At 37.9% G+C, this 25790-nt stretch overlaps 1 protein-coding gene across 5 annotated transcripts in view; it reads left to right on the top strand.

Moving 5' to 3' along the window:
* TUT7 (terminal uridylyl transferase 7) overlaps positions 1-20103 on the top strand; it is a 57055-nt gene extending 36952 nt beyond the window's left edge. For 3 of the 5 annotated variants that reach the window (XM_065947365.1, XM_065947366.1, XM_065947367.1), the window contains exons 21-29: positions 163-240; positions 851-1028; positions 3568-3615; positions 3701-3792; positions 4992-5107; positions 6365-6690; positions 9515-9591; positions 9934-9997; positions 19288-20103. In XM_065947365.1, coding sequence (XP_065803437.1) covers positions 163-240; positions 851-1028; positions 3568-3615; positions 3701-3792; positions 4992-5107; positions 6365-6690; positions 9515-9591; positions 9934-9997; positions 19288-19355 — 1047 coding nt within the window. In that variant the 3' untranslated portion in view covers positions 19356-20103. The remainder of the gene's footprint in view (positions 1-162; positions 241-850; positions 1029-3567; positions 3616-3700; positions 3793-4991; positions 5108-6364; positions 6691-9514; positions 9592-9933; positions 9998-19287) is intronic. The other 2 variants (XM_065947369.1, XM_065947368.1) reach the window with 2 other exon arrangements.
* The last annotated feature ends 5687 nt before the right edge of the window (positions 20104-25790 follow it).

Genomic DNA, 25790 nt, shown 5'->3' with positions numbered 1-25790 from the left:
GAAATTGTATTTGTCATTTGTAGAGCTGGATGATTTTTGAGCCCTATTCCTTCTCTAAAATTCTGTGATTCTGTAGTTAAAATTTTTACTATTTTCCTACAAGTTTTTGTATCAATGCGCTAAGTTTGTAATCCATACTAATAGTTTAAAAATTAATTTCAGATATACAAAGGTGAAAAGAAACCTGAAATATTTGTTGATGGCTGGAATATTTATTTTTTTGATCAAATAGATGAACTGGTACGTATTTTAATAGTAAAGATTTTTTACATCCTTGACTGAAAGTTGGCTATACTGTGCTGTAGTGTAGATGGTCAATGATTATATTATCAGTTGTTATATTTATTTATATTGTGATAGTAAAAAAGAAAAATAGCATATACAGATGATTCCTTTGAAGTTGAAAATATTTTTTAAGCCAGGTGGGTTTCTAGGAACTGTATGCAGGATTTCTTTAGTGACTAATAATTCAAAATGGTTAAGTAGCTTTACTCCAAATGAACAAATAATTTGCTCTGTGATTTCCTACAGAATTTAGAAAAACTCTTGAGGTATAGAGGTATAATAACTAGGTGTCACCAAGGCTCTAAAATTTATTTCTAGATTCTTCCACAAACATGCATTCTGAGGTTTGACATTTAAAACTCAGAGTACTTTCTGTCTCTGGGTCATAGGGTAGAGGTTAATAAACTCATGTAAATGATACTTTAGAAAAATTTTATAATTGTTTTTATATATTTAAACTCTAGTTAATTAAAATAAATCCAGATTTATTCCCTAAGATACAAATGACTATTGATATTAACACTTTACTATAGAGCATGATATCTCTTGTTCCTTCTATTTCTAGCCCAACTATTGGCCAGAATATGGAAAAAATACAGAATCTGTTGGGCAGCTGTGGTTGGGACTTCTTCGTTTCTACACAGAGGAATTTGATTTTAAAGAACATGTAATTAGCATCAGGAGAAAAAGTCTGCTTACAACTTTTAAGAAACAGTGGACATCAAAATACATTGTTATTGAAGGTACTAATAAAATCAAACTTAAAACTGAATAGAATATAGAGATTGAACTGAAGAGGGTATTCTTGGTCCTTGCAGAGATCTTCCCAAGCCGCCCTGAGCCACTGATCAGGATACGCCTAGCAGTTGCCCTGTTACTGTCCATGTCAGGCAGACTGATCTGTTTCCTTTTTTTTTTAATGACTGATGCCCTCATGTGGGGTTTCTTACAAATCCAAAAATCTTTGTTCACCATAATAAGTCCTTTATCTTTGTTTAACAAGTTCTGGAGAATAAGGTTGCTATAGAGATAAGCAAGCTTCAAAAATTTGTCATTTAGTTCGCCCATGCTGAATGTTAGGATTCATGGGCCATTTGTCTTTGTATTTGATTGTTTATTTCCAATTTGGGGGATTTTAATTTTTATAATTGTAGATTTTTTGTATTAACTTTATATATATTTGTATGTACCCAGATAAATTTATATATATACATACACTTTTTTCTTTTAGATATTTGTGGTCATTATTCTGAGACTTGCTTTTTACACTGAATGGTTTTACTTTGATCCTCTATTCTGTCTGTACACCAAATTATTTTCAGTGGTTGCTCAGTATTGATTTGTATAGTTGATTTACAATGTTTTATTAGTTTCCTGTGTACAAAATAGTGTTTCAGTGTTTTATAGATTATATTCCATTTAAAGTTATTATAAAACATTGGCTGTATCCCTTGTGCTGTACAGTACATTCTTGTTGCTTATTTGTTTTATACATGGTAGTTTGTGTCTCTGAATCCCATAGCTCATCTCGCCCCTCTACACTTCCCTTTCCCTCCTGGAATCCACTAGTTTGTTCTCTGTATCTGTGAGTCTGTTCTGTTTTGTTATATTCATTTGTTTGTTTTCTTTTTTAGATTCCACCTGTAAATGATCAATTTGTGAGATTTTAATTTTAAAGACAAAATAGAGTTTAAATGCTCAAAAATGGAATTGAAAATGCTTAAGAAATATTTTGTTCATTTTAGTCTTCTATAATTTTTTTAACTATAATCACCTAAAAAACGTGTTACTTTAGGTTGTGCTATTGTAATTACTTCTGCTAATTTACATTATTAAATTATGATGACCACTTACAAAATTAAATTCAGATGACTATGGATTATGGATATGGTTGTAACTTTTTAGTATCCCATAGCTAAAAACAGAACTTTGTCTGAAACCTTTCCATTATCACAGTGGATTCTTATAGTCTGCCAGTTATTAATTTGTTTTTGAATTTTTGAAGTCTCATTACCTTTTGCTTTTAACTTTACATTATTTATAAATGAGCCATTAGTAATAAGCTGTCTTAGAAGGAAGACTTCTGACTAGTTATTCTAGAATCGAGAAATTTCAGTGGTGGTAGTTTGCAGTGTTTGTACAGTAACTAATACTGTAGTATCTCTGCTACAGCAAGCAAACACCAGAAATACTTCCACACAGCACACACAGAAGTCACCAGAGGAAAGCGTGGCCAAACCTTCTAGAAAGGCAACCTTACAGCAAGTGTTAGTGCAGGTCAGACTGAGTGAAGGGCGCTTCTCTCCAGTAAACTCACAGTGGGTCCGAATCCCAAATGGTATACCCCAGTTACTGTACATGAGAAGCGTAACAAGACAACCAGAAGGGTGCCTCTTTTTACTTCTTTACTCCTCTTACATGTACTGTATACCTCCTCCATTTTCCTAAGTATTAGATGAGCCTCGAAAAAGGTTCTGTTTTGTTTCCCCTTTGCTTGTTTTTGGTTTGGTTTTGTTTGTTTTGTTTTTAAGATTGATTTACTCGTTTATTTTTGGCTGCATGGGTCTTGTTGCCATGCACAGGCTTTTTCTAGTTCCGGAGACTACAGGGCTCTTCCCAGTTGCAGAGAACGCGAGGCCTTCTCATTGTGGTGGCTTCTCTTATTGCGGAGCACAGGCGCCAGGGCTTCAGTAGTTGCAGCGTGTGGGCCCAGTAGTTGTGGCACACAGGCTCAGTTGCCCTGCTACATGTGGAATCTTACTTCCCCAGCCAGGGATCTAATCTTAGTCCCCTGCATTGGAAGGCAGATTCTTAACCACTGGACCAACAGGGAGGTCCCGATAAATTTATTTTCCAAAATGATTTTTTGTAAGGCTGTTAATTAGCAGGAACATTCAGTGGTAAAATGCTTTAAATATATTTGTGGCCTCTATATGCCTCTAAAACTAGTATGATTTGGTGATATCAGACTAACATGTCTTTTCCAAATAGTATTTTGTTGTCCAAAATAAAGCACCTTCTCATAATATGAAGCACTCTAAGAATTCAGATATAAAGCAATATCCTCATTTTTTTGATGGATACTTTTTGGGAAAAACTTTCCATATATTTAGAAATATATAGTACTTAGCTGTATTATAGACTTGAAGCTCATTAAAAATGCACTCATTTTAATACTTTTAAGTATGTAACACTTTTCTTTTTGTTATATAGACTTCACTTAATGTATAAATAGTGGTGTTTCCTATTTATCTTTTGTCTTCATTAATTTTCTTTACTTAGATCCGTTTGATTTGAATCATAATCTTGGAGCAGGATTATCAAGGAAAAGTAAGTTTTGCTTTGTTTATAAATAATAATGCCTTCTCTTTTCCTGTTAATCCATTTAATTGAGACTTTGCTCTTTTTTTCTAAGTGACAAATTTTATAATGAAAGCATTTATTAATGGGAGAAGAGTATTTGGGATTCCAGTCAAAGGATTTCCAAAGGACTACCCCTCAAAAATGGTAAGTGTCTGTTGGAAATACCAAAAAACTAGTTCCAAAAGCCTTTTAAGCACCTAATTTGTATACATTACTTCAGTAATAACCTAAATACTCCAAAGTTTGGTGAGTCTAGCCACAATTAAAGCCTTTTCATAAACATAGCTATTTTGAAGTCATTTGTCAGCAGCATGGGGAGAGATAGCCAGAAGTGAACTTTGGGTGGATTTTCCTAGTTTTAGGAAAATCTAAATTTTCCAGTCTGCTTGCAAAGAATAATAAATACCTTAATGAAGCTAGGAGAGACACAGTGCTCCCTGTGCTAAAAATCTGTCCTCATATAACCTGATACTCAGGCTTTTATGGAACCACACTGAATAAAAGCAAAACAAAATTGCATTATAAAAATTCATTTTAGTAGAAAAAAAGGGGAAGGGGCTAGGAACTAGAGTGTTGTGTGTTAAAAAAGGGGGGTTTTTCTCCTACATTAATTTTCCTAATTAAGGCTTTTTAAATGAACTTTAAGTTATCAGGTGTGCAAGCATGTTCAGCATTTGATTACATCTCTGCATCTAGTTTTTGCTAGATATTGCTGTGGCAGTCTTCTACACCCTGCTTCTGAAACTTGTTCTAACAGATCACCTGGGGATTTTGTTAAAATGCAGATTCTAATTCAGGAGGTCTGGGGTGGGGCCCAAGACTGCATGTCGTGCAAACCCCCAGGTGATGCCGCCTCTGCTGGCACCCAGCTTCATGTCAGTGGTAAGGAGGCTGGAATCCAGGCCATTGTCTTTCCTTTCCTCTGATACTTCCTTCAGAAGCCACAGCAAAGCAACAACACATAGCTTCTTTCTTTTTGGGTTTTAGCTTTTTGTTTTTATGAGAAAATGAAGTTTTTGTACCTGGCCTCAGGTTTCCCCAGATCCTAGGAAGCTGACTCACAGGCATATGTAGTGCTCTTGTTTAGAGTTGTGCTGGGGGAAAAGGTAGGGTTAAAGTGTTCTGCACAGTGAAAAGAAATGAACCAAAGAATTCAGGTAAACCTATCCTGAATTACACCTCTTAATGGTTTTAGATTTTTTTATTTAAACAATATAATAATAATTATTAAAAATAATGATTTGTCAATGTTGAGATATAAGATCCCTGATTGATACTGGTTAGTTTTTGTGTTTGGATCTGTTATTAGTAGTTTAGGTTTTTATGTATTTATATTCTGCTAGGAGTACTTTTTTGATCCAGATGTGCTAACTGAAGGAGAGCTGGCCCCAAATGATAGATGTTGCCGCATTTGTGGGAAAATTGGACACTTCATGAAGGACTGTCCTATGAGGAGAAAGTAAGTGAACATTCAAAAGGGTGGTTTTGTTTTTATTTTCTTACTGCACCAGTTTTCAAATGAGATTCTCTTGTACCAGGAAATAAACTTATATTAAACCCAGAAGTTCTCAGATGACTTTGAGATTTTTTTACAAGGAAAATGAAGTGATTTAAAACCTGCCTTTAAGTCAGATGGCTAGGATTAACTTGAGTGTACAGGATACAGTCTTCCAGGCCTCGTCCCTTTTCCTAATTTTGGGCACATCCCTCATCACCCCATGATCATTTGGTTATTACACTTTCCAACAAGGCTGGAAGAGCAGAAAAGAAAACTGAAATTCCTCCATTTTACAGCAATGAGAAGTCCAGAATCATTTCAGTCATTGAAAAGTAAAATGGGGTTTTTTTAAGGATCTCAGTTATATTTTTGATGTACAATAACTGAGGTGTCCTGTGTGGGAATTGAGACTCAGTAATACTATACTGCACTATAGGACCCTTCACTTGTATGCATTTTATTTCTTAATAATTATTGTATGTTGTGGTGACCTACTTGATTTGGTCATCATGCTTTCTTCTGATAATGTTTTCAGGAGGGCAGAGGGAGATGTTTTTGGTTGCTTGCTTGAGACATATTCTTGTTTTGTGGTGGTGGTATTTTTAAGTGGACGATAATATTCTCATTTAAAAACATGGTACTTAAATCATCATCTGGAATTCAAAGCTCTTATTTCTTACTTTATTTTTTATTCAGATAGTAGCCACTGATCCTGTAGGGCAAGGAAGAAATAATTTTGACAGTTTAAGAGCACAAAGCTCCTTGTAACCATTGTTCCATTGTGAACCTAAAGTTTTATGTCTCAAGTTTCCAGCGCTAGTAAAGAATGCTAGTGGGCGAGAAAGTTTTAAAAAATCAGTCCAAAGGTAATTTGAGTTTTATTACATCAGTACCAGAGTAGGTATTAAATTAAGAAGTTCCACTAATTGCAAAAACTGGTTTCACAGCATTAGAGTAATTGTGAAAATGAACAACTACACCCTTAAGCTCTGAGGTTTTTTCTTAACACATTATTGACCAGAGATCTATTAATGCCACAGATGATAGTTTCTGCAGAAATCCCCCAGTCAAAAGTATGTTAATAGAGAAGATGGACTTAAATTCTTATTTTTCCCTCTGATGCTTTCTGTATCTAGTTGTCTCCTAAACCTGGAGGGGTCTTAATAGTTTGTTAGGTTTCTGTTCAGATTTTTCCTACCAGTATTATATCTTCTGCAGAGTGAGGCGACGGCGAGATCAGGAAGATACCCTGAACCAAAGATACCCTGAGAACAAAGACAAAAAAAGCAAAGAAGATAAGGAAATTCAAAACAAGTACACAGAGAGAGAGGTGTCAACAAAAGAAGATAAACCCATGCAGTGCACACCTCAGAAAGCCAAGCCAGTGAGGGCAGCCGCTGAGCCAGGGAGAGAGAAAATCCTCAGGCCACCAGTGGAGAAGTGGAAGAGACAGGAGGACAAAGACTTAAGAGAAAAACGTTGTTTTATGTGTGGAAGAGAAGGGCACATTAAAAAGGAATGCCCTCAGTTTAAAGGCTCTTCAGGTATGGATGCCCATCATGCCTTGATGTTTGCACTCACATCTCAAGGGAAATCTCTTTTTTAGAGTTCTTAACTGTTTAGTTATATGTACAGATCTATTTACTGGATAAGATTTTGTTTTTCAGAAGGTAAACCCACCTCCCCCACCTTTACTTCTAATTCTCTGTGTGTTTTTAAACACTTAATCCTGGTTTTTTAAGAGGCTTATCAGTCTGGTTGACTCTGATAAGTTTGGTTGACTTTTCAGATAAGATTATCAATGAATTGAAGACCTAGTAATCCCCAGTACTTAAAAAGTTAAGACAGGGGTCCCCAACACCCCCCAGGCCATGGACCAGCCCTGGTCTGTGACCTGTTAGGAGAGGGGCTGCACAGTGGGAAGTGAGCAATGGGTGAGCAAGAGAAGCTTCATGTGCTGCTCTCCATCACTCCCCATAGCTTGCATCACCTCCTGAACTACCACCGCCCTGCCCCCCTCCACCTGCCCCCAGCACCCAGTCCATGGAAAAAGTGTCTTCCATGAAATGGTCCCTGGTACTGGAAAGGTTAGGGACTAGCGCTGACCTAATTGACCAGAAAACAAGCTACCACTTACTTGAGCTTTCCCAACTCAGGATGTGCACTTTTGAAGTGGAAGAGCCATGGGTAGGCTTAGCTGAAGTGATCTCAGGACACCATACTTTGTGTGCAGGAGCCACTTCTATTGTTGTTTAAACACATGTGCTCACAGGCCTAAAAGGGGAGTAGAAGAAGGGTGACACCGTTAGCGGTGCCTCTGCCTGCAGAGAGTTACCTTTGCATTGCATCATTTTCTTCAGTGAGCATGCTTATTCTTAAAATGAGGGAAGATGTAGTTTCTGTCCATAGTTGAATGTCATCCATAGATCTTGCCCCTGTGATTTGTCGGATCTTAATTTGCTTTTTCTAAGAAATGGGTGAAGCATCCGTTTGGGGCATATTTTTAACAGACTATTAAAAGTAAGGGTACCTTGGTGCGGGGAGGGTAAGTTACAGTTTACAAGGCAGTTTATACACTCTCACTTTTTTTCTCAGAACAAATCTGTGAAAGTGGATGAAATTTATCATAAAAATGAAACCCTGAGAAATAATGTCTTTGATTAAAGTAGCGACCCTGTTCATATCCTCAACTGTTAAGTGTTTATGGACAGCATAAAAAACGTCAGCACTGAAAGTTTCCTTAAAATACTCACTCTAGTCCTTGTTGTTCCTGGAACACTGATACCTCTCTTCCACTTTATGATACCATATCAGCAATATACTATATCTTTTTTTAAGATAGGAAAGTTTTAGATCAGCCATCCTTATTTTTTTAAATAAGCTTTATATGAAAAGTAAGTTCTTAAATTGTTTTATTATTAATTTTAAAATAGAATGTAAATGTTTATGAAATGTTTATACTGCTTCAGCTTGTCCTACTTCTAAGGAATTCAAACTTTTATTGCCCTCACAAGGGACATATAGGAAAATAAAATGATGTTTTACAATTATAAGGGTAAAATGTTTAAAAGAAACTAAAATAAAAGCAATAGCTAACAGGCATTGAGCACTTTCAGTGGGTCAGGCACTATTTAAGTACTTTACATGGGTAAATTCATCTAATTTTTACCAGAGCCCCGTTAACTGTGGTATTATTTTGATATCCTCAGTTACAGATGAGGAAACTGTAAACAGTATATATAGATAAGATGTAATACAGTCTCATCAAAATTCCTCTTGTAGGCTACCCTTCAGAACAGCTCACTGTCTGCTTTTACTCAGAGCAGGAAGTACATGGGCATTGCCTTCCTCTTTGGTACAACAAAGTGGTGCAGGGATGCCCCTGCATTCCCGCAGCTTGGATGGCTCTCTCTTTCTAGCTAGTAGCAAGTTTTAAGTTGCCAGTAGTAAGTGAAGTAAACAAAATAAATGAAGCTCTCAAAATAGTGAAAGTAGGGAATTCCCTGGCGGTCAAGTGGTTTGAATTTGGCACTTTTACTGCCGTGGGCCCGGGTTCAATCACTGGTCAGGGAACTACGATCCTACCAAAATTTTTAAAACATAGAGCCATAATCCTGGCCATCTAGAGGGTAGCAGCCAATCAAGAGGGACAGGGGCTGTCCTGGAACAGGGATGAGGTATTATCAAGCATACAGAAAATACTAGAATCTTGGTTCCTCCAGACTGCCATGTTTTTGTATTAAATCAAGTAGTCATAATGTAAACCAAAGAGGGGAGGGGCTTCCCTGGTATCTCAGACTGTAAAGAATCTGCCTGCAATGCAGGAGACCTTGGTTCAATTCCTGGGTCAAGAAGATCCCCTGGAGAAGGGATCTCACTTCAGTATTCTTGCCAGGAGAATTCCAGCACAGCGTGGCAGGCTACAGTCCATAGGGTCGCAAAGAGTCAGACACGACTGAGTCACACACATACACACACAGAATTCCAGTCCATAGGGTCGCAACGAGTCAGACACGACTGAGTGACTAACACACACACACACACACACACACACACACACAGAATTCCAGTCCATAGGGTTGCAACGAGTCAGACACGACTGCGTGACTAACACACACTAAAGAGAAGTAAAAGAGGAGTGGGGCTAAAGTATGGTGAATTTCCTCCAATAGCAATTAAAAATAATCAGCTTCTGTCTAAAGATTATGTTCTTCTGTCCCATTTCTTCTAATACATTAGAATTTTGTCCGCATGATATTTTGAGTAGAGCTTCTGTCACCTCAACAGAAAATCTTTCTGTAAATATTTGAAACAGGGCCACTGCTTTCAATTTAAAGTAGGAACAAAAAGTGCTCATTTCTTTCTCAGGTCTGTCTAAATCAGATTGTGTATTTGGATCCCCTTCTTCACATAACCCTTTGAGACCAGCTGGCACATTTGTTCAGGTAAACCTAGCTCAGACCCGAGCAGGAAACCCTCCCGTCTCTGCCTCTCCCGCAAACACTCCATGAGTGCGAGCAGCTCTGGGCCAGGTGCTCGGGAGGGGCCGGGCAGGTCCGGCGGCTCCTCTGCCCTGCCCGAGGTGCCGTGTGCGGTGAGCTTGCTGTGCGCCGGCTGCCGGGCGTGCCTTTCGGGGTCCTGCAGGTGTGTCTTGCTTGTCGATTAACTTGCAAAGTTCTGCCACCCACATGCCTAATTTCAGCTCTCCTTGGATTTGGTTACAGTTTTCAGACTGTTTCGGATGCTGTTCCTTTCGACTTTGTAAACCAGTCTATTTCGTTTTTTAGGCAGTGCTTTTACATGAAGACCAAAAGAAACAAAAAACATCTATATTTTTGAGTCCCCAGTCAGGTATGTGGGTTTTTAAAAAAACAAATGTGTGTTATTTTATTTACTGCATAGCGTACCACATGCCTTTTGAGGCACTTCCTTTAAATAAGTGGTTTTAACAGAGATTGGACATCAGAATAACTTGGGGAGCTTTTAAAAATAGACTTGACCTGCCCCTACCTTCATTTCCTAAATCAGATTCTTCGAGGGTTAGGCTTAGGCCTGTATTTTTTTTAATGTTCTAGGTGATTCTTATACCATCCTTGAATAGGAACCATAGTCTCTTAATTATTTGTTCCTCTTCTACACTTTTTGTTTCTGCTTTGAAATTGCCACTGTCTTGTCAGCAGTATATTCTCCTCATGGATATTATTTGCCACCAAAGAAAGAAAGTAATCGTGTGCCTGAACACTCTCAACTATGTCATTTACTGGTTCCTTCAACAAATATTAAGCCACACCTCCCACCCACCTACCCCCTCCAAGTGTGGTGTGTGGGCCTAAATACTGAAGATAAAAGCCCCTTCTCTCATTTACTCTGCCTTCTTGTCAGAAAAGAGACAGACATATTTCATGTGGCGATAGATGTTAAGAAATATAAAGAAGGAAAAGAGAATGATGGGAAGAAGGCAGCCTCTGATAAAGTAACATTTCAGCAAAGAATCAAAGGAAGAAGCAAGTCGAGAAGAACTTGGATTTAGACTCTTACAACAGAGCTGAAAACAGTTTTGTCCCGAGTGGCGACACTAAGCAGATGAGGGAGAAGAGGGTGGCTGGGGGTGCGGTCAGGGTACACGGCGGTGGGTCACACGCCCCTTCAGCAGTGGGAGGGGTGGGTTTTTTTCTCTGCGCGAGATGGGCAGCTGTTGGAGGCAAAGGAATGGTGTCATCTGAATTGCCTTAAAAGGTTCTCTATGGCCGCTGAGGAGGCAAGGGTGAAAACCCAACAAGGAGGCTCCTTCTGTAGTTAGGGAAGAGATGAGCACAGCTTGGACATGGGTGGAAGGGATGGAGGAAGTGAGGCCTGCTCATGTTCTGGAGACTTTAAAGGTCGCGCTGACATGATCGTTGATGAGTTGGATGATAAGGCATGACAGAAAATGCTGAGATTTTGAGACTCAGAGGTGACACTGTGACTTTTTTGTTCTGAGCAGCTACAAGAGTGAAGTTTGAATTTCCTGTGCTGGGGAACCATCAGGAAGAACAGATTATGGGGAGAGATAGAGTTCAGCTTTAAATGTATAAGTTTTAAGGGACCTGCTAGATATTGTGGTAGAGGTGTTGAATAGCCAAGTAGATATAGGAAGGAGCCTGGCATTTAGAGCAGAAGTCCAGTCTGCAGATAAAAATTTGACGATGGTCAGTATGTAATTGATGGTAGTTAAGCCCTGGATCTGACTGCAATCACTTAGGAAATACATGCAGATAGAAAAGAGAAAAGCATGTAGAGGCTTAGGCAAAATAAACCAAAGAGACAGACACACACCCTCAGAAAAAAATATTTAACAGTAGGGATGGAGAAGCAGCGAGTTTGATCTTTTAATGGAGTTTTAATGGAGAAAGTGCCTCAAAGAGGGGGCAGTTGGCTTTGTGCAGATTGCTTCTGATAGGTCTGTTCAACGAGGACTGAGAATGCAGCATTTTATTTGGCAACGCAGAAGTCCTCACTGTGACTTTGAAAAGAGTCATTTCTTTGAAATAGGGGGCCAGAAAACCTGCTCGTAGGGAGGTGTGCTGAGAAGTGCTGAAAGAATTGTAGGGTACCTGGCCTCAGCTATGGCTTTGTGCCAGGGCCCCCATCCCTACCCAGTCCCCCCAGGCCCAAGGATAGATGCTAAAAGGGAGGGGAAAATAGGATGCTATGAAGGCCTTTCTTGGTGTTTCAGGAGTAGTTAGAAGGGAGAAATTTGAGGGGTAAAAGAAATTCAAAGTAACTAACATATAATGGATCACTTTTTCAGCTTTTTTTTTAAGGGGATGAAACTATAATACATGATGCAAACAGCTGGCCTTTAGACACTTAACTAGTTTTGTTTAATATCTCTTTCTCTTCTGCGCTCTAATTTTCAATAAAGTAGGATTAAAGAAGGGAAATTGTTTAAAAAATAGAGCTTGTGTACTCTTTTTAACTTGATTGTATAGTTGTATAGTTGATGAGAAAAATTTTTGACATTTTAAAGCTTCATTGATAAAACCTGACAGTTTCATATATAATGTAAAACAAGCCGCCGTGGTCAGCTTTTACATATTGTATGTTATTGCTAAGGTGCAAACAGTGTTTGCTTGTAGATTGGAGCTATGCCTGTGTTAGTCATAGAGAATGAAGAGGCCAAGCCGTCTGTCCCATCAGGTGTCAGTTTCTGAGAGAGCACTCCCAGAACCTTGGCAACCTCCCCAGCCCCGCAGCAGATAGAGCTCTTCCCTGCTGCAACAAGCCAGGGCGCAGTGGTCTCACCCTGGGAAAGCTAACGAAGCTCCAGGTGAAGGGCATTTGGCTGTCTCTACTTCAAATGTTAACAAGGAAAATAAATTGAATTATTAAATTATTTAAGTACTTCTGTTTCTATTAGTTCCAAGATGAATTATCTCAAGTATATAAAATGATCTACTTAGAAATAGACCTTTATTTTTATAATATGTGAATACTTTACAGTTGTGTTTTTTTAATGATTGGGAAAACCATTCGAAATGGCATCAAGTTTCTCTACAATCAGACTGAGGTAGAATGTCGCAAAGAGAAACAGAAATCTTCAAAGAATTGCCACCCTTACCCAAAAGGGGATCATGGTATCCATGAAAGGTGAAGACATAGGAGATTCTGTAAGAACAGGCAAGAGCAGCTCTTTCCTGGGAAGGTTTTGTAATTGTTCTCAGTGGAATGCATGGACTTAAAAATAAGAAAAGTTCTACTGGGAAAACCCTCAAAATGAAATGGAGCGAAATGAGAATGGGGTCTGTTCTGAGAGGATTTGATAGTGGGAGTGGCCATGAAACATGGATGAGGAGATTGACAAGCTGCTCTGGAAGCTCCTTCAGCAAATGAGAGTGGATGGGAGATAGACTCCACTGCAGTGTGTGGGGCTGTTTCCCGTAGATCCTCTGAGAGTTTGAAGGTCACATAGTTACCAGATGTAAAGAAGCCAAAAGACTGTTGTCTTTACAAGCTTCAGCCTTGAATAGGCATTTCCAGAACACTTTACTTAAGGAAATACTGGTCCTTGCTTAGTTGAGATTTGTTTTGTCAAAGATAAGAAGTTTATGAATACCAGCTTTGCCGTCAGATTGCACGATGTGATTTGTAGCTTTGTGATCTTACCCTCCATTGCTTCAGTTTCCTCATCTGTTAAATGGGATAATAATAATACTTATCTGGTAGGACTGTTGCAAAATCTATGCAAAAGCACTTAGAACAGTACCTGTGCTGTGAGAGCCTCTGCTGGTGGGCGCTGATGGCATTTGGTTCCTGCAGGACATCTGTCAGCATTGCTTCTGCTAAAGATTTTATGCATCTTGAAAGTAAAATTTTAATATAACTTCTTAAGTGGGGGAAAAGTACAGATGTTAGACATATACCTAGAAATGGCAGTACCAATTGACAGTAGGTTAGGATTTCAGTAAATTATCTTCTGAGTGAAAGATTTACATATTTATAAATCTTTTGAATAACCGTAAAACTTAAGCTTACTACAGAAAAAAAAGTTATTGCAATACATAAAGTTTGCTTTCTACCAGAAAAAAAATTTATAGGTGGTTAAAACTTATCTTTTCTAATAAACTCTTCAAGTTAATGACAACTATTAATACTGTCAAATTTATCCATGAAAAATTTACACAAGTTATGTATGTTGTTATGTGAAATGTCTCAACATTAAGTAGGATTAAGTTTCCAGAAAGCTCTTCCTTTTCACAGACTTTATCTCTGATGCGTGGGTGGTTTCCTAAGGAGAACCTGCTAGTGTGTACAGCCCCTGCTCTTCGGCAATAGCTGAATTGACCTTAGAAGAAAGAGCGCCTCTGAGCTCCAGGTGTCCCGTTTATAAAATTGGCAATTACACCATCTGTCTTGTGCTGCTGAGGTTAAAGCAGCCACCCACATCCGATAATCAACCAAGTTCTCTTTCCTCTCCTGATACTTCCTCCATTCCGCTAAGCTACATACAGTTCTTGACTCTCAATGAGACAACAGTAGATAGAAAATCCCACAAGTTTCCTTGCTCTTGTTTCCTCCCTCCCTCACATACACACAGCTAACAGTGCCTTTGATGTTCAGTAAGTTTTATTGATGAGAGGTGGACTCATTTTGACAGAGTAAAGAAAAGTGGGAGAGTGATCAAGAACATGAGCTTTAAAGTCAGACTTACTCTGGCTTGACATCCAACCCAGTCATTTACTAGCTCCATTACCTCTGTCCAGTTAGTGAGCCTCTCTGCCTCAGTTTCCTTGTCCGTAAATTGGGGCTAATATCTCACAGGGCAACTGTAAGGATTAGTTTCATATATGTAAAGCCCTTAACACCGTATCTGGCACACATCACTTGATAAATTATTACTACTCTTATTGCTGTAGTTAACAGAAAGTCTCCAACTATGCTCTGACTGTCTAACTTCTAGGACAAATATATAACAGAAATTTCTAACAAAAGAGTATGTGGAGATTGAAGAACCATAATCACAAACTGTTCAGTATGAGAATCTCAAGAAACTAACGTTTGTCTGTTTCTTAATCCTCTACTGTTTTTTGGAAAAAAAATTACTTTTCAAAAGAAACTACCTCTCTGTCTTTGTTTATTCCATTTTAATCCAAGGGTTTGAAATCTTAAATATTGGAGATGCTATAAGAGATTGGTGAATATCTTTTCTCCTTTATGATAATGTATACTTTTTTCCTTGACCAGGATGTTAAAGCTTACTTAATTAAAAAACAAAAGCACAGTGGTCTTTATGATAGTAAATTTAAAATAATAGAAGCACTTTTTGAAAACCATATGGGAAGATCTTATTATCAGTGAATATATAGATTGTTGTTTTTCATACCCTTCTTGATATTCCATTATATGAACATACATTATGTATTTAACCATTCTTTATTAATGGAACTAGTTCTTTTCAAATATTTGTTATATCAGTGTCTTCAAAACTTTTTTGCTTGCATACTCGCTCCCAAAATGTTGAACCACCCATATATCTCCTTGTATGTGTTTAGTTTTTTGTCATAGTTGCAAAACATGTAATTTCTGGAGGTTTTTTGGAAAATATTGACATTTTAAAAACAAAACTTTTAAATCAGTCTTTTTTAAATGTATCAAATGAAATATAAATATTATTGCAGAAATTTTACATCTTTTTTTTTTCCTTGAATTCTTTTGTTTCACTTCCATGGAGTTTTATCTTAAGATGATATATTTTTATCATATATATTTCAAGCATTTTATTGACTGGCCACAAAAGTGTTCATACAAATTGAATTTTTCAGCTTTTTGTTAAATCTCAAAGTGTAAAAATGTCTTCTAAATTGTTTATAGTTATTAGAAGAATATAATTGACCAAAACCAATGTTACAAATTTTGATTAAAAATTGCTTCCTATGTTTACTTACTGAAAATGACTTTCATTTAATTAGATGAGACTTTTATCCCATGCATTCATTTATCTTCAGAGTAGTACTACTTAATGCACGAATGAAACAGTGAATCATTTCTCTTCCTAATCTTTTGTTTTATACTTCATAAACATTGTGAAACCTCGTTAGTCTTTATAATAGCAAATTACAAGGAATAGAAATAAGTCTTGGAGTCTGGGAAGGGAAGATACAACAGTGCCACTCAGTTGTTTTCATTCCTTTTTTAATCAAATCACCAAAAAATCACATAATCGTATCATCAGAACTTATTCTGATGGTTATCAGCTACCAGTTAATTTTCTACTTAGAAATTTCTTCATGCTTTGTCAAATATGTTATAGTATCCATCGTCACCACCAGTTTATTATTCTTTCAACCTCATTTATGATTTATTTTGCCATGGATACATTTGTTTTGGTAGTTTAATCTAGCCAACTGTTTTAGTAGTTTGATCTAGCCAACTTGAATGGTAGTTTCAAGTCATGCTTACACATTTTTAAGAATTTCATGTTCTTCCCCCAGATTACGTAAAAATTCATATTTTATTTATAGTAGTTTTACCTTTTTTTCTTCACCGGACCGTGCTGCATGCAAGTTCTTAGTTCCCAACCAGGGGATCAAACCCTGCAGTGGAAGCACAGAGTCCCAACCACTGAACCAGGGAAGTCCCATAGTTTATCTTTTGTGTGTGAATTTTTTTTACATGAAGCTTCTTCAGGTATGTTGAGATTTTTATATACATAGATACACACCCATATACATATACATATACATATACATATACATATATATATATATATATGTATGTATACAGGGGACTTCATGTTTAAGTGATAAGTAATAAAACTAAAAGTATTATTCTTAGAACGGTTTCTTAACATTTGGGCAAAAAAATTTTTTTAAAGATCTAAATAATATAACAACTACTCATCTATTAGAGAATTGACCTTATTTTTTCATATTTTCTTTTCAGTCATTTATTATTAATAAGAATTCAGGTACCCATACTTTTTTAAACTCTTAATATGTATCCTTTAACATGTATATACTTTAATATACGTATCCTTGATGAATTTTTAAATTTAAATGACTCACACTGTATAATATGAATGTTTTACAACTTGCCTTTTATATCTTAACAATGATTTTGAAATTTATATATGTTGTATATGGATTTAGTCTCTCTTTACAGTATTGCATTGTATGAATACAGAATATTTTATGTAAACATCACCTAGTACATGAGCATTTAGATTATGTCTGGTGTTTTGCTGTTATAAGCAGTGTTGTAGTGAACACTCTTGTGTGTGTCTTGAGCATATTTGAGAGATTCTATAGGATTTGAGTATTTGAGCATTTTCATATGTGCATATGTGCCTTTTCAACTTAAATACTGTCAGATACCCCCTAATTGGCTGAAACAGTTGCCACTTACATCAACAGTGTTTATTCATACAAATATGATGAGTGAAAAAATACTGTGGTGTTCTAATGGATATTTTTTTTTTTTTACTCTGGTGATGCTAAGCACCTTTTTATATGCTTACTGGCTGTGAATACCATGTATTTATTATTACATACATTCTAAATGTTTTCCTCCAGTATATCTTGCCTTGTACCACTTTAGTTTTTAATTTTGAGATAATTAGATGATTGGTTTTCCCTGATTAGTTTTCATGGATATGTGATTCATGATTTTAGGGTTGTCTTTCAGAAATTTTTCCCTCACCTGAAGTTGTAAAGATATCCATCTATATTTTTTTTTCTAATAGCTTTAAAACTTTATTTTTCTTGTTTAGATCTTTATTCTATCTGGTTGTATGTAGAATATGAGGTACTGATATAAATTTTTGTCCCTTAAGTGAAAAGCCTTTCCTCAGTACTTCATGAAGTTTAGAATGTCAAAGACATTGACCAATAGACAATTTTTGACCAATAGACAATCTGTGGTATGAATATAGTATTTATACTCATAGAGTGCTTCCATTCTTCATGCCATATCACTGATTTTTCCCTGTGAGTTGACTCTCAGGATATCTTGCTTTGGAAAGTTTGCTTTTGAGGGGGCATAAGTTTGTTTGCATACTTAATAAGTTGACTTTGAACATTTTAGAAAGTATAGTTTAGACAAATTGAAAGTAAAAGCCATTTATACTTGTCCCATTTTAAAGCATTAGCTGTTATTTCAGTTTTGGAGATAAAATCTTCTCATCTTTTTACATCAATGTAATGATAATAGTTAGCATTGATTGAGCACTTTCTGTGTGCCAGGTACTGTTCAGTTGTTTTACCTATATTAATTTATTTAATCTTCACAGTAACTCCAAGGGGATAGGTATTATTGTCTTCATTTTACAGATAACCAAAATGAGGCAATACATATCTGATTAGTGGTGTTTTTCAAATGTGTTTTTTTATTAATTTTTAGTTTTAATGAAAATACTATTCATGAGGATTTATAACCTTCATTTTTCATGTTATTAATTATCCTTCTCTGCATACCTAATATGTTACTGTGTTTATAATTAGGCACATCACAAGTTCTGGACATTTGTGTTATTTGCATACTTTACAAGGTTTCTGTGGTTTATATGAATATTCCGTTAGCAAAATTTCTGCGCACCTACCTGTCCTTCTGCTCTTCCTTCAGCAGTTAGTGGTTAAGAATTGATACCTTGTTTTACTTTGCATTTCTTTGATTACCCACTGATATTGATTAATTTTTACCTACTTACATACTTTTTTTTCTCTTTCATACGTTACTTTTTCTTTCACCAGCTGTCTATTAGTGTTTTGTCTTTTTTCTATGGATTTGTAATTTCTTTAGTGCTAAGAATAGAAAGCCCTTTTAATAAGTAAAGCATAATGCGGTATACTTAGGAAACTCTTTCCCCACTCCAAAATATTCACTACTTCTTACACTTTGACTCTCTCATATTTAATTCTATAATTCATTTGAAATTAGGTAAGGAGGAAAGGTATGATGTGAGGAAGGAAACTTATCTATCCCTTTCCTTCCAAAATTACTTGTTTGACACAATACCAGTTATTGAACAATCCATACTTTCCACCATTGGTTTGAAATGTGTATAATCAGTGTGTGTATATCCTTTGCTAGATACTACTTTCTTGTAAGTGATCACTTAAGGATTTGTCAATTTTCTTGTTTCATTGAACTGCTTGTTTTGACTCCAGAACAAAATCTATTAACTGTTCTGTGGTGTGCATGTAATTAGCAGTCCTCATTTCTGTCCTTCAGCTGTAAATACAATAAATTTCCTTTTTTTTCTTTTAAATCAATAAGTTATGGCTACCATGTCACCACTCACAGCTTCATGTCTGCAGAGTAATGACATGAGATACTTATTTCTGACCAAAGAATTCTTTGGAGTTTATTCTGTTTGGTTGCAGATGCAAAGCAGAGCTTTAAAAAGTTCTCCTGGCCTCTGTACCAGTATGAAGTGAGCATGCATGTCATAACGTGACGTCACTCTAGCAGCTCATCTGCATTTAGAAAGAATATGACGGGGCTTCTGTTACACCTTTTTATATCTAGCCAGATGACTTGATTCAAAACAAATGCCGAGTATGAAGTTTCTGTAAATACTAACCGTAAGAAGTAGTTGTATAGCGTTTACGATGAAGTGAGGCCTGTTTCATTTATGTTGGGTTTTGTTTTTTCCCCTCCTCTAGGTAGCCTTTCCAGTAAATATATGACTCAGGGAAAAGCCTCAGCGAAGAGGACCCAGCAGGAATCATGAGGGAAGGAAAATGCCGCATTCTAAATGGCCACTCAGGCGTTCCTATTCACTTTGAAAATTAGGTTCATTTTACAGGACACAGCAGCATAGATCAGGCTTCAACTTAACATTTAAGGGAAATGTCAGATTTTTTTTAACTTAATGAAATTGTTAATGAGGAAAAAAATGTTTAATACAGTCTTACCTACTACAGATCCCTATAGATTTAAGGATTTCAATAGAAAGCCATGATGTATGTATTTAAGACAGGTTTTAAAAAAAAAAATGTAACTATGGGCCAGTATTCATTCATTGAATACAATTTCAAGCTTTTTAATTATTTCAAAGCACACTAAAAATAGTGGGCTGATAAAACTCCAAGTAAATTAATCCTTTTTTTCCTTTATAAGTCCTTTTTGTTTGTTTTGAAGAGGGGAAATTTTATTTATTGTTGTCAACTGAATCCTTGTGTGAAAGCGTGTCAAACGTGTGAACTGCTACTGCTGTATTTACGATTTACAAACCTTATTTTATTGATATTTGTAGAATTGATAACATGAACATGAATTACCACCTATTATGTGAGCCTCCTACGGATGAGCAGTGCCCCTGAAGGGCTTTTAGTTTTTTTCCCTGTCTAATTTTAAATTGACATATAACTACTATGATCATAAAAATGAAGTAAGGAAAACAAGAATCCTGTTTGCTGCTAAAAACATTTGCAAAGGAAAATATGACAAAATAAAAGTAATTTTTACTTTTTATGATACTCCGAAATCAGGGTGGATGACTTTTAAAATCCCTGATGATTAAAGAGACTGTCTCTTCCAATCACAAGTTTGATTGGTATCATTTAGATCTGACTGAGCCTTCACAGAACTGTTTCTCTAATTCACGAGCCCTTCAGAAGTGGTCAGAACCATGCCTCGGATTATCATTTTGAAATAAAATCAAGGTTTCAACCTGTAATTTTATCCACCTTACTTTCCAATGAGAGTCCTAGATTTCATGAGGAAACCAGGTGAAGGATTAAGGGCGGTACAGCTCTGCGCCCCTTTATCCCAACACTGCATCCCCACGTGCTCGTCTGTCTGGTGTTCACTGACAGCCAACGCCTGCCAAGCCCCGGGAGTGTGCAGACGAGCCGCACAGACTTCAGGGCAGGAATGCTGGGGGTGCTTGCTGGGCAAGCCTTCCCAGATAGAAGAGGGCTCGAAAGTAGCACACCTGTATGCTTTTGTTTTAAACAAATTCCTTGAAGATGTTTTCCACCTAAAGAAGAATCATATCAAAATTAACTTTATTTATTTGGGTTGGGGGTCTTCCCAGAGGACTCAGTGGGACTCCTGCAGTGCAGGAGACACGGGCTCGATCCCTGGGTCAGGAAGATCCCCTGGAGGAGGGCATGGCAACCCACTCCAGTAATCTTGCCTGGAGAATCCCATGGACAGAGGAGCCTGGTGGGCTATAGTCCATAGGGTCGCAAAGACTGACACGACTGAAGCCACTGAGCCTGCACACGCACGCACATTTATTTTTTTGGCTGCGAGGCTATGCAAAGTCAACTGGACATAAAATTCTCTTCACTTTCTTTGAAAAGATTTGATACCATTCTGTTGTCTTATGGCATAGTCACAGAAGACTACAGCCAACCTTATTTTTGTTCCCTTATAGGTTTTATTTTTCTGTGTGGATGCTTCTGTGTTTATTTCTCTTTACACCTTTTGTATCAAACAAAGGTTTGACATTAACTTTTGTCTGAAACAAAAGTGAATCCAGTGTCTCTTCCCACCTAAGTTTTGTTTGTTTTAGAATATATCTTTTTCATAATTTTATTTCTCAGAAATTTTTTTTTCAAATGCCTCTCCCAATCATCTCTTTCCTTTCTGTTGGGAAAACTTGTCAAGCTTGATCTCCACATGACTGGCTTGATTTTTAGTGTCATTCTGCCATTCATTTCTCACATCAATTTTTTGTTACTGTACTTTTAATTTTCTTGAACTTACCTAACCTACCACCCATCACCTTCCTGTTCCTGTCTTTTAGTTTTTTCTTATTATCTTCCTTATCAGGATGCCATATTTTCATATATCCTTTTAAGAATGTTAAAAAGTTCCCTACATTTTATTCTGATTCCTAGAGTAGATTCTGTCCAGTGAATTTGATAGCTTCGGGTTCAGTTTTTCAACTCCTCACACTGACTCCGTGGAACAGTGACGAGTGCTTGCCTGCAGATGTGGACAATGTGCTGCCCTTGGTTCTTCACTCCCTCTGCTTCGGTGCTGGTCGCAGCCCCCTCTTAGCACCCCAGCCAGGGGACAGGTACATCTGTTCCATGCTGAGTCCAGTTTCCAGGGCGTGGCTATCTTGCAAATGCAGCTGGCCTATCTCTTACAAGCTCCAAAAGTGCCCCGCTACCAGGGTTCTCCCTTCCTCTTCCTCTCAAAAACAAACAAAAATATTGAAATCCATTTTCATACCCCCAGTCTACACTTTTTAATCTCGTGCTGAGTGTTCACAGTAATAGCAGTATGCACAGTCAGAGGTACTATTAAAGTGTTCTGAGATACTTCAATTTATTTTAAAAAATAAATAAATATATATATATTATATATATATATAACCCTAGTGGAAAAAATCCTGTGTAGGTAAGTAAATAGGGTTCATGTTACAGGCAGAAAATTGTTGAAAAAGCTAACAGAATTTAACAAACCTCTCTAAAAGTACAAAGATGTGCTCAGTACTTATTTTTTCTTCGAAAGACTGCTTATTTGGATAGCTGCAGTCAAGAACTTAGCACGCTTTTCATTGACTGGAATTCTTGGCTTAATTAGGTTCTGTCTCTGCCATTTTTCCAGCTGAAGAGTGTAGCAAATCCCCCTGACCTCTAAGCAGTTCATTTTCCTTGCCTGCAAAATGGAAATCATACCTGCCCTTCCACAATAGTGAGGATCCAGTGTGGTCTTACCCAGAGGACACTTTAATGTCTAGAACCCTGAAATGAAATCCTGAAGTGCAGTGTTGAACATTTCCGCATTGTAAGTTTTTAACCTATTACTGGAAATCTAGACGTGGTTATACCTTGCAACCACTTCCAGCAGTTCCCACACATGCCTCATCTTGACCCCACAGAACAGCTGCTGCTCTGAGATAAGCACGCGGTTTTTACATAGTCATGAAGACACTCTTCTAACGTGTCAGTTTCTTTCAGGGATCTGTACCAGTTTCAGATAACATGAGGTATACCTCATCCACTGACAAGCAGATTATGTGATTGAGCATGTACATGCAAAACAGCCAACAAGTTAAAAACTGAGTTGTTCAGTTGCCAAGTCGTGTCTCAGTTTTTGACCCCATGAACTGCAGCACACCAGGCTCCCCTGTCCTTCACTGCCTCCCAGAGTTTGCACAAATTCATGTCCACTGAGTTGGTGATAGTATCTAAAAACTGAGTAGTGTGTACTAAATATTAGGTTGGTGAAAAAGTAATTGTGATTTTGGACCTTGAATTTTAAATTATTATAACTAGGCTCAAACATCTTTATTAATCAGAATAGGAACCATTACAATCAACACAGTTTTGCCAACAAGAAATAAGTTTGTTTACTCCTGTAGCATAAAAACCCATCCTTTGGGATTCGATGAACTCTTGCAAAGCATTTTCTGCATCCTGCAGGTTGTGTAAGTGTTTTCCCTGCAAAAAGTTGTCAAGATGCTTGAAGAAGAAGGTGGTTGCTGAGAGGTAAGGTGAATGTGGTGGATAAGGCAAAACTTCATAGCCCAATTTGTTCAACTTTTGAAGTACTGATTGTGTGACATCCATTGTCATGGGGAAGAACTGGGTGCTTTCTGTTGACCAGTGGTGACTGCAAGTGGCTGTAGATGTCGCAGTTTTCATTGCCTCTCATCATTTGCTGAGTATACTTCTCAGATGTAATGGTTTCACCAGGATTCAGAAAACTGTAGTGGATTAGACCAACAGCAGACCACCAAACTGACCATGACCCTTTTTTTGGTGCAAGTTTGCTTTGGAGCTTCTAGGTCAAACCACTGAGCTAGTCACCGCTGATTGTATAAAATCCACTTTTCATCGCACAATCTGATCCAGAAATGGTTCGGTACAGTTGCATAGAATGAGAGAGGACAACACTTCAAAAAGACGATTTTTTTTAATTTGCAGTTAACTCCTGTGGCACCCACTTACCGAGCTATTTCACCTTTCCAATTTGTTTCAATGCAAAACGACCATAGAATAATTGATGTTGAGTTCTTGGGCAACATCTCATATAATTTTAAGAGGATCAGCTTCGATAATGCTCTCAATTGGCCATTGTCAGCTTCTGATTGCTGGCCACTGCATTCCTCATCTTCAAGGCTCTGGTCTCCTTTGCAAAACTTCTTGACCCACTACTGCCCTGTATGTTCGTTAGCAGTTCCTGAGCCAAAGGTGGTGGTGTTGCTGTCTGTGCTGCTTTACGACCCATTTTGAACTCGAATAAGAAAGTCGCTCAAATTTGCTTTTTGCCTAACATCATTTTCATAGTCTAAAATCAGCAGGTAGTTAAGTCATTAGCAAAAAACATAAAGTGAGAAATGCACGTTAAAATGGTATATAACATAACCACATTTACTTAAGAATGTATCCCAATATCAAATGGCAGATTTCAATAATATAAAACCGCAAACACTTTTGCACCAACCTAAAAGAAAGCTTCCCAGTTGGCACTAATGGTAAAGAATCGCTTGCAAATACAGGAGAAGACAGAAGAGATGGGTCTTTGATCCCTGGGGCTTCCCTCCAGGAAGATCCCCTGGAGGAGAGCATGGCAAGCCTTTTTTTTAAAACTTTTTTATTAACCAACTTTACTTTTTAGAGCAGGCTTAGGTTCAAGGTAAAACTGAGCAGAACGCAGAGTTCCCTTAAGTGTGGTGCAGTGCCCCAACCTCCACCACTGTCCACATGCCGTACCAGAGTGGGACATTTGTTACAATCCACGAACCCACACGGGCACATCATTATCACCCAGAGTCCATTGTTTAAGATTCATTCATGGCATAGCACATTCTATGGGTTTAGACAAATGTATAATGGTATTGTACCATATAAATTATTTAAACAATTTATGGCATCTTCCAGTATCCATTACCCATTAGCCAGTTTATGGAGTGCTGCTGTATGCCCTGTACTCTTCTAAGAGCTTTTCGTTTAATTTTCACCATACCTGTAGGAGAAAGGGGATGAGAAGGGACATGCCTTGACCTAGATCACCCACCTAGTCAAACATGAGCCAAAATTCCACGCTGCTGCTGCTAAGTCACTTTAGTCGTGTCCGACTCTGTGCGACCCCATAGATGGCAGCCCACCAGGTTCCCCCGTCCCTGGGATTCTCCAGGCAAGAACACTGGAGTGGGTTGCCATTTCCTTCTCCAAAATTCCACGCTACCATCGCTTAATCCCAGTTTCTTCTGTGTATAGCGGGGCTTGGAAAAATAACCATCTCAATAGTAGAGAGACAATCACTTAATGAATTCTTAACTAGCCAATTCTGTAGGATCTGAGGGATGAAATATAACTGGGCTCTAACAAACACTTCACACTCCACTCGCGGTGGTGCGCACAGCGAGGGACGAGCAGGAACCCTCTCCTAGCCCAAACTCGTCACTCCAGCCCTGGCCCGGCATTTTAAAATTTAAAAAAAACAAAAACAAAAAAACCTGAATAGTTCTTTCCACATCAAAACACTGCTCAAGAATCCATCCTCCCCAGCACCAGTCCACAGAACCCCTCCTTTTCCCCTTTACTTCTAGCACTTTCACGAGAAATGCCTCCTTTCCTGGTGTCTTCCTCCCATCTGCAACCGCTGCTGCACTTCCTACCACGATCTCTCCTTCTGTTTACCGGGCTTCCTGTTAATAATGCCCGGGTATAGTGCCTTGGGCTCGGTAAATATTTGTGGATTAAAAGGGAGTCACAAAATCTGACAAGCAACTGGCATTCAATAAAGTTATCGACTGATACTCGCTATAAAAGTGAGTATCCCCCGAGCTGCCTAGTCACATCTTACAATAAGATTGGATTCCATCCTAAAGCGAACTTTGCATTAGTACCGTCTTTTAACCTCCAGAGCAGCTTGGGGAAGGCGGAAGGGAGCAAGTTGTTTATTGATCTGCGGTAATCCTACGCTCCTAAAAACTGCCTCGCTGGATCAAAAAGGAAGACGGGAATGTGGGGAGCTGCCTGCGCCTCGGATCCAGTCTGTCCTTGAAAGCTGCAGCTCCCCGGCCTGTGGACTCTGAGCTCTTAATCGGCGGCGCCGCACCTTGTCCAGAGGGCAGGGCGAGGTACCTCGCGTCTCCAGAGTCCACAAGGCGGAGCTCTTTCCACGTGCCCCACTGCTGCTAGAGACCACGGGCCAAGACAGCCGGCAAGTGACGACCTTTCTTTTGACCCCTGCG

Source organism: Muntiacus reevesi, chromosome 10 (genome assembly GCF_963930625.1).
Source record: "Muntiacus reevesi chromosome 10, mMunRee1.1, whole genome shotgun sequence".
NCBI classification, from domain to species: domain Eukaryota; kingdom Metazoa; phylum Chordata; class Mammalia; order Artiodactyla; family Cervidae; genus Muntiacus; species Muntiacus reevesi.
The sequence above is the reverse complement of the archived record's forward strand: the minus strand, read 5'-3'. Positions and strand labels throughout refer to the sequence as shown.